General features: G+C 38.8%; 1 protein-coding gene across 3 annotated transcripts; it reads left to right on the top strand.

The window, feature by feature from the left end:
* Positions 1–1,894: 1,894 nt before the first annotated feature.
* On the top strand, positions 1,895–11,317 carry LOC129330186 (acidic mammalian chitinase-like). 3 transcript variants are annotated; one of them, XM_054980172.1, is made up of 12 exons: positions 1,895–1,919; positions 2,529–2,558; positions 3,863–4,064; positions 5,578–5,634; positions 5,749–5,914; positions 6,539–6,663; positions 7,640–7,763; positions 7,897–8,082; positions 9,930–10,049; positions 10,143–10,284; positions 11,013–11,036; positions 11,067–11,317. In XM_054980172.1, exons 1-12 carry the CDS (start codon positions 1,895–1,897, stop codon positions 11,315–11,317), a joined length of 1,452 nt encoding a protein of 483 aa, XP_054836147.1. The 3 variants fall into 3 exon arrangements, with proteins under 3 accessions (XP_054836147.1, XP_054836148.1, XP_054836146.1); XM_054980173.1 differs by having other exon boundaries at positions 11,013–11,057; positions 11,115–11,317; XM_054980171.1 differs by having other exon boundaries at positions 11,013–11,317.
* The last annotated feature ends 320 nt before the right edge of the window (positions 11,318–11,637 follow it).

Genomic DNA, 11,637 nt, shown 5'->3' with positions numbered 1-11,637 from the left:
AATGTGATGATGCTTATATGTGAGCACAGCTGAAGATTTGTCTTTCCATATGCCTCTTTTCACTCTTAGTGGTCCACTGAAGAAACTGATATATGGGAAAGAGAGTAGAGATATATGTGGAAATGACATCCAGGTGCAACTCGTTTTGTTGGTTAACTGTTTTGTTTGGGTTCATTTACATGGTTATATATAACAAGAGGCCAATTACAATAATAATAATATTAGATTTATATACCACCCTTCAGGATGACTTAACACCCACTCAGAGCAGTTTACAAAGTATGTTATCATTATCCCCATAACAATAATCACCCTGTGAGGTAGGTGGGGCTGAGAGAGCTCCTAGAAGCTGTGACTGACCCAAGGTCACCCAGCTGGCTTCAAGTGGAGAAGTGAGGAATCAAACCCAGTTCTCCAGAGTCCCGTGCTCTTAAACACTACACCAAACTGGCTCTCACATGGTATTGTTACATTGGTATTTTATTTGGATGGCTAACACTATGTCTTTGTAAACTTGTGTTTATTTACTCTATGGCATTTTTTATGAAATTGTCCTTGATACTGACTGTACTATTCTCACACTGTGTAATCAGCCTTGAGTCTCAGTGAGAAAGGTGAACCATACATGATATAAATAAAATTAAAAATACATTGGTTTTAATGGAAAATGCACTGTCACCAGTAATTTTGTCTTCCAACCAAGGGATGAAATTCTTAAGGATCATATTCTTAAGTATTGTCCCAAGACAACCTCCATCCCAGATAGCAGGCAAGCAAGGGGGGGGGGAATCCCCACTCAAGAAGCAATTAAAGGCATAATGCATTTCTGGCTCTAATTCTCACCTACCCCCATCCAAACGGGAAGAAGTTTTGGGGGATAATAGTTCTCACCCAAGGGCTGCTCTTTGTCAAATTTAAGACAGAGAGGAGAAACAGCCCACTTTTACAAACTATTAACATATTCTTATGCAAGGTAGACACATGCAGATGCTATTATAGTTATTGATTATATTTCTGTTGACAATTCAGTCCATCTATTTATTTCCCCCAACATTTCCAGGTATGTCTCAGTGCTCAACAACCACTCAACCTGGCACATGAAGTCCCCCAACCAAGCATTTCTCTCTTAACAGAATAAGGATTTAGTTGGCCATTTAGAGACATTAGAATCATAGAGACAGAAGGGTCTTTAGAGGCCTTATAGTCCACGACCATCTATTCCTACTGTTCATTGTAGGAGATCCAAAGCTATATCATCCTGGACAGATGGTTGTCCATTTTCTGCCTGAAAATTTCCTATGAGGGAGTAGCCCATCGATACGCTCAAACAGCAATATTTAAAAAACTGTCTTGTAATGTTCAACTGAAATTTACCTTCCTGTAACTAGAACCCAATTATGTCTAGTCACACTTTCTAGAGCTGCAGAGAAAACATTTTCCTTTTCTATGCCCCCTTCCCCCTGCATGGAGAGAAATGTGTCCCCTTTTTGTTACATCCCTGTCTTTGAGAAAGGACAGGCTGCTAAGGGAATAAATGAATCAGTGGGATAAACAGATTATATAACAAAGTATTTATCATCAATCTACACATTTAATCAAAATGGGAACTGGTACAGTAAATATCCAATATTGATTTCTATCTGCAGTTACTCAATTTCTGCCAGGTGTCCAACAGCACTAGTAAAATAAAAGTATTGATAACCATGTTTTCTTAAGTCAGATTTGATGGAGCCATTTTTCCGTATCAGTAATGGAATTTTTTGCATGCTGCTAATTTTAGACAAATGTCACTATCGTGAGATTTCTTTGGTCACGAGGCACTGAAATGGTAGAAGTGCAAATATGTGGTATAAAAGAGAGAGAAAAACAGTACTGGGTCAGTACAGAGACAAAGATGGCCAAGTTGATCCTGCTTACCGGTAAGTGCAAATTTGAAACTCATAGTATTAGCTATATTTCCTCAGTTAAAACTATTCTGGAAGATGGAGTATTTTCATAAATACTCATTCTCATTTTTAAAAGAGAATGATGCACTTTTAACTGAGTAGATAGCAAACCAATCCCAAAAGTGAAATCTGGACCTCATTGACATTATTTTAAGTTTGTCAGAATTTCACTTGAAACAATAATTTTTATTCTTATTGTTCTTTGGGAAGAATTCCTTGCAATACTAATTTTACTTATCTCACCATGTATATGTCAACACAATCCTTTTGTGAATCCTAGCAATAAAGTTCATTGAACCATTATGGAAGGCATTGTAGAAACAAAGAAAATATCCCTCCTCCAATAGCTTCAAAAGAGTGAATACTCACTTTTTTTGGAGGGGGGGGCGGAATTAGACCAAGTGCTCATTAAAATAATTTCTGAACTATATAAGAGTGGGCCAATTAAAGGCCTCCAAAAATATCAAGACAGGATTTGTTAATTCTGCTCTAAAGATCAAAAGTAAGCTATATGGAGAAATTATATATCAATCCATTATACATATATGATCAGATCTCAATTTACCAACTTTTTCTTTGTAGGTCTGGTGCTCCTGCTGAATGCACAAATAGGTATGAATTTTACTTCCTAATGCAAACACACAGTCTAGACCATGCTTTAGGAAATGAGATCAATCAAATACCTGTCTGGCATCATGATCTTCCCTTACAGTGCAATCCAAAGAAGAGTTACTCCAGTCTAAACCCATTAATTCCATTGGGATTAGAACGGAGTAACTCTTCTTAGGATTGTACTGTCAGTGAATTAAATACTGAAATATAATAAAGGATATACTGGTAATTGCTAAGTTGATAGTGTTATTCAAGATGCCACTATACGTGATAAAACACAAAGATTTTGAATAACTTCCCAACAGTATGGAAATTGGTTTAACTTTATTGTAAATATTTGTCAGAATTTTTGTAAAATGAAGTGTTAGTGTCTATGTGTATGGAAATAAACACCATCCACTGCTCCTCCTTCTCCAAACACAGAAGGCACTTCTAAATCCCTTAGAGTGTGTGGCAAATTTATATACTCCAGAGTTTTTAAATAATGATGTCCTTAAACTTCTCTTGATCCTCACATCTTTTTTTTTCCTGGGCTTGCTTGTGCCCTATGCATTCTTTCCAGGGATCAGGGATCAGATCTTATAGGTCACACTCTCTGAATCAAAGATCCAGAGGAGTTAGCCGTGTTAGTCTGTAGTAGCAAAATCAAAAAGAGTCCAGTAGCACCTTTAGATGTTCTTTGGGGACATCTTTGTCAGATGCATCTGACAGGGAGAGCTGTGGTTATCGAAGGCTTATACTACATAGGAATTGGATGGTCTAGCTGTTTTACTGCTGCAAACTAACAGGGCAAACTCCCTTGAAGCCTCACTCAAGCCAACTGACCCCAAAAGGACACCAAAAGGAGATGTTTACATTTACTAGCAAAGGAATGTTTTGATTGCACCCTCCCTCTCCCCCCCTAACTGCATCTTCTCTCTCCTCCCCTCCTCTTCTATATTTGACCAGTTTCTGTACCATGCATCTGACGAAGAGAACTTGATTCTCGAAAGCTTATGCTACAATAAAATTGGTTAGTCTTAAAGGTGCTACTGGACTCTTTTTGATTTCTCTGAATCAAGATTCTTTGGCAGATAAGACTTATGCCACACATTCTATAAGACCGTCTCTCCCAAACATCAGAGCTCTCTCTCTCTCTCTCTCTCTCTCTCACACACACACACACACACACACACACAAAGAAATGTATCTATTAAGGCCTGCCACAAACACATTTTTCAATTTGGCTCAGTGGAAACATGTCCACCTTTTTTCCCCCTACTCATTTGAAACTGCACATTAATCTCTCTCACTCTTCTTGGTAGGCTCTGCCTATGTGCTTTCATGCTACTTTACCAACTGGGGCCAATACAGACCAGGTCTTGGGAAATTCAAGCCTGACAACATTGACCCTTGCCTGTGTACTCACTTGATCTATGCCTTTGCTGGGATGAGAAACAATGAGATTGCCACCATTGAATGGAATGATGTCACTCTTTACAAATCTTTCAATGGCTTAAAAAAACAGTAAGTACCGAGGCATAAGGATTGCCTCTTCCTACATTTTTGCTTCTTCTAATGTGCAGATAAGTTACATAGCATATTGTGCATATTGGAGCAATTGTCTTCTTTGTGTAGAATTTAAAGGCCAATCCCCATAACTAGTACAGTGTTTGAAATAAAGACTGTTTTGTTAGCTGAATCCTGAGTGCATTATTCCTTTTATATATTTGCATCTTGCCATAGAATTCAATGGGTCCTCTGAATGGCTTACAAAATTTACAATCATATGTTTGCTTCACCAGAGCCAGTTTGGTGTAGTGGTTAAGAGCATGGGACTCTAATCTGGAGAACCAGGTTTGATTCCTCACTCCTCCACTTGAAGCCAGCTGAGTGACCTTGGGTCGGTCACAACTTCTAGGAGCTCTCTCAGCCCCACCCACCTCACAGGGTGTTTTGTTGTGAGAATAATAACATACTTTGTAAACCACTCTGAGTGGGTGTTAAGTCATCCTGAAGGGTGGTATATAAACCAAATGTTGTTGTTGTTGTTATGAGGAGAATGGATTACTGTCAAGTCTATGATGACCTAGTGCCAAACTACACAATATGGTTTTTTGGTGAGTGTGTTTGTGCCGCTGCAGAGCATTTTAAAAATCAGTGGGAACCTGAATCAGCTTGAAAATGCAGCACAGAGGGGACAGGCTGCTGCCTCCCTGCTGCACACACTATTTTCCAAAACTGAAATGGCCAGGTCAGAGAGTTATCTATATAACTTTGAAGCTGTATTTGCCTGTGCTTAGAATACTTCAAGGGCCACTCCAAATTATGCAGATAACTCCCTGCCAGACCAATTAGGGAAAATGGAGCAGGAGGGGAAGCAGGACCCACAAACACACTGCAGTTCCAAGTCAAATTGGGCTGTGATTGATTTTTAAAATAACATTCATTGCAGTTGCTATGTGGCTGCAAAGAAAGTAAATTGGGTCTGGGAAACCTGGCTCTGCTTAGGCCCTTGGAAAGTAATCCTATTCAGATCTACTCAGAACCTTACCCAGCTGCATCCAGTGGGTCTTACTCCCAGGAAAATGTCCTTTGGGTTGCACTGACAAAAGTATTATACCATCACCAATGGTCCAACATGTGCTGGAAAAAAAATCATGCAACAATGTTACCCCAGATTAAATTTATTTATGGTTCCACACAAGAGAGAAAGTGAGGCAACACTTTTTGATGCACCAGCTTTTTAAAAAGTTGCTATTGTCATTGCTTTTGATCAAAAGACATCATAAGCTTGGATTAGTTTGTAGTAAACTAATTGAATCTACTACTATTTAGTATACTACAAGTAACTTTAAATAGGTTGTAAATTGGCCTTCAAAACCTACAGTAGATTCTAGATTAATTACTGGATCATCTATCATTAAAATGTACTTCAAGATGATTTCTTAAAGATGGACAGCAAGATAGCATTGATATGTAGCTGTTCCTTGAGCCAGAAGGAGACAAATATATTCATCTCTAATGTTTTCCATCCTAGGAATGGAGAATTGAAGACTCTCTTGGCGATTGGAGGCTGGAACTTTGGAACAGCACCGTAAGTTTGAAGCATTCTCCTAGTACTCTATTTTGTTATTACAAAGAAGAATGTCTATAACAGGTAAATAACTAAATAATTCTCTTTACACTACCCTCTATGACATGTTTCCAGATTCACTGCAATGGTTGCCACTCCTGCAACCCGCCAAACTTTCATCAACTCTGTCATCACGTTCTTGCGCCAATATGACTTTGATGGGCTGGACTTTGACTGGGAATACCCTGGATCTAGAGGCAGCACTCCTCAAGATAAGGCACTATTCACTGTCCTGGTTAAGGTAAGCCACTGGCAATGGGGCTTTTAATTTCTTCCATCTCAGGGAATACAAGGCTGACTGGGCGCTCCAGTGCCAGTCTCCTCTGGCCTTTCTCCTCTTAATCTCAGGGAGGGAAGCTGTTCTCAGTACAGTTGTTGGAATGAGTGACTGTTGGCCTACTAAATCCACTAGGAAAAAAGCAATAGCCCTAATTCTCCCACTGCCACACCTAAACAGAAATAAGGTTAAATTTTTATAACTGGCTCCCATGAAACAAGAACTTTGTTTTTTGGATAGGAGGGTGAAGCTAAGCGTTTATGTAATGCTACAGCACAATAATTCTATAAGCAATGTGCAACTACACTTACGTGCAACAGATACAATATTTTCCTCAGGCAAAGAGAGCAGAAAGCACTGGACATTTGCATTTGATTCTACTCTCCTGTGTTGGTACTTCATAAAAAAATCCAAATGTTTCTTAAGAGCATGGAAATGTTACCAGCACAACTATCTTTTGGTTGTAGCTGATAGATCATCAATAGATATCAAGCCAACCTCACAGCAAGAGTTTGCTCAAAACTTAAGTGGCAACATGAGTAAGATATGGGTTGCGCTGCAATTAATATTTATCTTGCTATCTTCTAGGAAATGTTGGAAGCCTTTGAACAAGAAGCCAAACAAGTGAACAAACCCAGGCTGATGGTCACTGCTGCTGTTGCTGCTGGACTTTCCAATATTGAGTCAGGCTATCAGATTCCTGAGCTTGGCCAGTAAGCAGAGTTATTTTAGATGGATGGGCTCTCTTTTCCAAATCAAATTTCTGCCTTTTTTATCTGTATAGGTGAAAATCCCCCATACCCCAACTTTGCACTAACCACAAATGGGTTGGATGCAGCAATCTGTCAGCAGGACCTGCACGGAAGAATAGCTGAAGGAGTTGGGAGGCTGTAGTGAGAAGGGGAAGGGGATGAAATGCCCCTTCAGTTTCTTCTGTCAGCGGGTCACATGACCCTAATAATTGACTTTCTCAGGGCTGGGAAAGATCCAGTCTTTGCCCAAAGATCCCTAACCCTTGTGCCAGTGGATAAGTGGCCCAATCTCATGTGTGAAATATATTATAGGTCAGGTGTACACTGGCTGCATATTAATATGAAACCAATCTGGTGAACTTGCAATGGTGAAATCACTGTGCCAACTTCTTCATGAGGCCAATACTTATGCTGTATTTTCCCACATAGCACTATTAGTTTAAGAGGTACATAGAGGTACAATCCTTCCTCCCAATGCCAGCTGTAAGGGGCTACAGCAGGAAATGTAATGATAGATGCTATTGCTTGTACTCATTAACCCCAAAATGTTGGAAATGCTCTAGATACTCATTCAAAGAGAGAAATCTGATAGCCTCAAGAGATAGAATAGAAATCCCAATGATCATATTAAGTATATAGTCAAACAATAGTATATAATCATTGCAAATTTGATGAGAAAGCTGAACCTGAGAAGAGCTTACAATATGATGCTGTATTAATAACTCTAATTATACATCGAATAGCAACTTTTTTGAGTAAAAAAAGACAAATGTAATAGCAGAATTGTTGCCCAAGAGAGAATAGTAAGAGGAAGTATGCTTATGAACAGGGGGCGCACAAAAGCCTGGTCCGCGTGGAGTCTGGAAAACAAATCAAAGTTGTTAAAATGATTTAAAAACCAATGTATTAGAGACCAATGTATTTAATCTCTTTACAGGTATTTGGACTATTTCCATGTGATGACCTATGATTTCCATGGCTCCTGGGAGGGATATACTGGAGAGAACAGCCCTCTGTTTAGAGGCCCCGCTGACACTGGTGGAAACATCTACTTCAACATTGTAAGCATACTATGAATGCATAAACCATTTAGTTCAAAGCCTCCAATGTAATGTAATGTTTTAAAAAGAAAACAACTGAGAAATCAATTTTCCACTTGCAAAGAGAGGATTGACTCATGCATTATCTTTATAGGACTATGCCATGAACTACTGGAAGAACAATGGTGCCCCAGCTGAAAAGCTCATTGTTGGATTCCCAACATATGGACACACCTTCATCCTCAGCAACCCATCCAACACAGCCATTGGTGCCCCCACATCTGGGTCTGGGCCTTCTGGACCTTACACAAGACAAGCTGGCTTTTGGGCTTATTATGAGGTTTGTGCACTTATGCATACTACATAACTAAGGTTAAGATATTCAAAACTGTTAGTAATATCTTTTATTAAAGATTGATTAAAATTGAATTTGGGTAATTGTATAATTTGCTGGTTAGAATACACAGTGTATATTCCCTTTGGTTCCTGGCCCATGGGAATATGCTAACAGCAGGCAGTTTATACAGATACGTCCTTTCAGAAGTGGATGTTCTCAGCTGACTCTCTTGCTATTGTCTAGGAACCATAATTGATTTATGAATACTTTCTATTTTATTGATAAGATTAAAAGCCCAATAAAAAAGGTAGAAAAACGTGAGTAAAGAAAAAGGAATACAAAAAAAGAGAAAAAGAGAAGCACAAAAAATAAAGAAAAATAATACATATTTCATTTTCCATTTTTTCTCTACAACACCTGTCATATCTTTACAAACATTATACTTATAGTTCTGATACCTCCAAAATTTACCTTTTCAGTACTGCCCCCTTTTTATTTTTCCCAAATTTATCTTCTTAAAAATCAAATCCACAACTCATAATTTCATTTTTTTCTCATTTCATGCAGAAAGTCAATGAGGAATTTCCAATTAAACCATAAAGGTAGACAATGTTTTATTTGATCAGAGCTGTAAGTTTAGCCTTCTCTGCTAACTCCATCATTTTCAAAATCCAGTCATCTATTGAAGGCAATACTGTACTTTTCCATTTTTGCCCATATAAAAGCCTAGCCATTGTTGCTATATATATAAATAGGATACCATGTTTATTTTCCAACTGTTTGTCCATTAGTCCCAGCAAAAAGGCTTCTGGTTTAAATTGTATCTTCAAAATTTTCTGTATTATCATATGAGTTTGTGACCAAATTTTTTTTGCTTTAGGACAAGTCCACCAAAGATGATAAAATGTTCATGTTGCTCACATTTCCAACATGTTTGACACACCTTTACTCATTTTCGCTAATTTATCAGGAGACATATACCACCGATACATCATTTTATAGAAATGTTCTTTAAGTGTGGAACTCAAAGTGAATTTCAGCCCCTTTACCCACATATTTTCCACTGGTACATTTGTATATTATACCCAAAATTTTTAGTCCATTTTACCATACAGTCTTTTACACATTCTTCTTCCATTTCAAATTTCAACAAAAGTTTTTACATTTTGGAAATAATGTGTTCATCATTTGTACAAAGCTCTTTTTCAAGCTCCATCTTTTCATAGTCAAAACCCCATTTTTTAATCTTATTTAAATCTTTCTAGTAATTGTGCATGGAAAAAACATTGACATTTATAACCTTTACCTATTAGATCTTGCCTTGTCTTCATTTACAATCTCCTTGTGAGAACTCTAATAAATCTCCATAAGTCAACCATCCCAGTTTAGTTGTCATTTCACCTTTATAAAACGCTTTCAATGTTGAAATCTAAAGCAGTGTCTTCTTTGATAATCTCAGTTTATATTTGTTCCAAATTCTCAAGATGGCGCTCCTAATATAATGATTTTTGACATCTAGGATGTTATTTTTGTGCCAGACAATACCTGTTTTAACTTCAGAAGTACCATTGGCAAAACGATATTTCAATATTTATATGGCAAGGGAAAAAAACAAGAGTTAAATACAAAATTTTACAAGATGTGAAGGAGAGAGGTGGCCTAGGTTTACTAGACTTGAAGTTGTATTTTGCTGCCTCATGTCTAATGTGGATGAAGGAATGGATGCTTCTGAGAAATGATAGGCTCTTGACTTTGGAAGGTCATGACCTGAGATTTGGATGACATGCTTATTTGTAGTATGTTAAAGGAAACAACTGATTTACAAGATGTGGGTTTTTTTTCTCTCTTAGATCTGCACCTTCCTTAAAAATGGAGCAACTCAAGCCTGGGATGCTCCTCAAGATGTGCCTTATGCCTACAAAGGTAATGAGTGGCTTGGATATGACAATATCAAGAGCTTCAATATCAAGGTATGATGTACTGTACCAATGTCATTAAATACAAGACTCCCATTCTCCAGTACCATAGAAACTGATTTTGGCCTCTTGTTTGGCATTTAACAGGCTGAATGGTTGAAGAAGAACAACTTTGCAGGTGCAATGGTTTGGTCCCTTGACCTGGATGACTTTACCGGCACTTTCTGTAATCAGGGGAAATATCCCTTGATCACTACTTTGAAGAATGCTCTTGGACTGCAGAGTGCTAGTAAGTAGTAGTACAAGTAGGAGTTCTAAAACGTCTAAGAGGTAAACACCAAAATTCTAGCAAGAGTTTACAACGTTAAATAGGCATGTTGACCCACCGTTGTTTATTGAAGGACATATCTTCCAAACTAAATGTCAGATTTTCAAAGCCTGACAGGCCATGAATATTTTTGATGGACAAATATTCAAAATTATCCATTCTTTAGCATTATGATTAGCAGCATGGACCCTATTCTGCTTACTCTGAAGTCATAAATATAAACAAGCAAAACCAGGATAATCATCAAGTGGGATCTTCTTGGTAGCACAGATAGGGTTGCCAGGAGCTCCAAGGGCTGGGGGAAGCAGGGTACTTATGTCCCTTGCATTGCACAAAGCACACACATGCTCCCCCATTGTGCCAAAAATGACATCATTTTCTGGTGAGACCGAGGAGACACTGGGCATGCCGAAGCCAAGCTCAGTGGGAATAGCCTCCGAATGGGTGATTTCTACTGAGCTCAGCTTCAGTGCACCCATCAGCTCCTCCATTGCTAGTGTAATGGAGGGCATGGGAGCATGTGTATGTGCTTCTTCCTCCCAGTGACTCCCCCACACTGGCCAAGTGATCAGGGCTTGGGGGATGGCAAGCCTAAATACAGATCATAAATATTCATGCAGAACTCCTTATATCAAGCCCTAAATGATGCAGAAGAATGACCCAAGATTGATTATTTTCTTTTTTTTCAGGCTGTACAGCCCCTTCCAACCCCAGTAGTGGGAGTGGGAGTGGAAGTTCCGGAGGCAGCCCCAGCAGCGGCTCCGGAGGCAGCCCCAGCAGCGGCTCTGGAGGCAGCCCTAGCAGTGGCTCTGGAGGCAGTCCCAGCAGCGGCTCTGGAGGCAGTGGGTTCTGTGCTAACAGAGCTGGAGGCCTCTATCCAGACCCAACAAATCAGAACAAATTCTACCATTGTGTGAATGGGAAGACCTTTGTGCAGAACTGCCAGACCGGACTTGTCTTTGATGTCAGTTGTTCTTGCTGTAACTGGGCATGAAGAGATCAGGGTTACTAACCTACCCAATCTGACCAAGTTGCCATGTAGCTGCAACAATTAAATAAAATTCAGCAAAAACAAAGAGTGTTGTCTTCCATTTCAGTTAATTCATACAGTGTATAATGTTTACCTTTCTCATTTCTTCTGCTTTTGGAAGGAACTTGAAGATATTCTCTTTTTCTACCTGCATCACCTTCAGAGTTTTCAGTTATACTGCAACCATATCATATTATATCCAGAGTGAAAAAATAACACAACATAGGACATATTTGTTTATTTATATCTTTCTTTTCTCCCCAATGGGAACCCAAAGTGGCTTA

Source organism: Eublepharis macularius, chromosome 5 (genome assembly GCF_028583425.1).
Source record: "Eublepharis macularius isolate TG4126 chromosome 5, MPM_Emac_v1.0, whole genome shotgun sequence".
Taxonomy (NCBI): domain Eukaryota; kingdom Metazoa; phylum Chordata; class Lepidosauria; order Squamata; family Eublepharidae; genus Eublepharis; species Eublepharis macularius.
The sequence above is the reverse complement of the archived record's forward strand: the minus strand, read 5'-3'. Positions and strand labels throughout refer to the sequence as shown.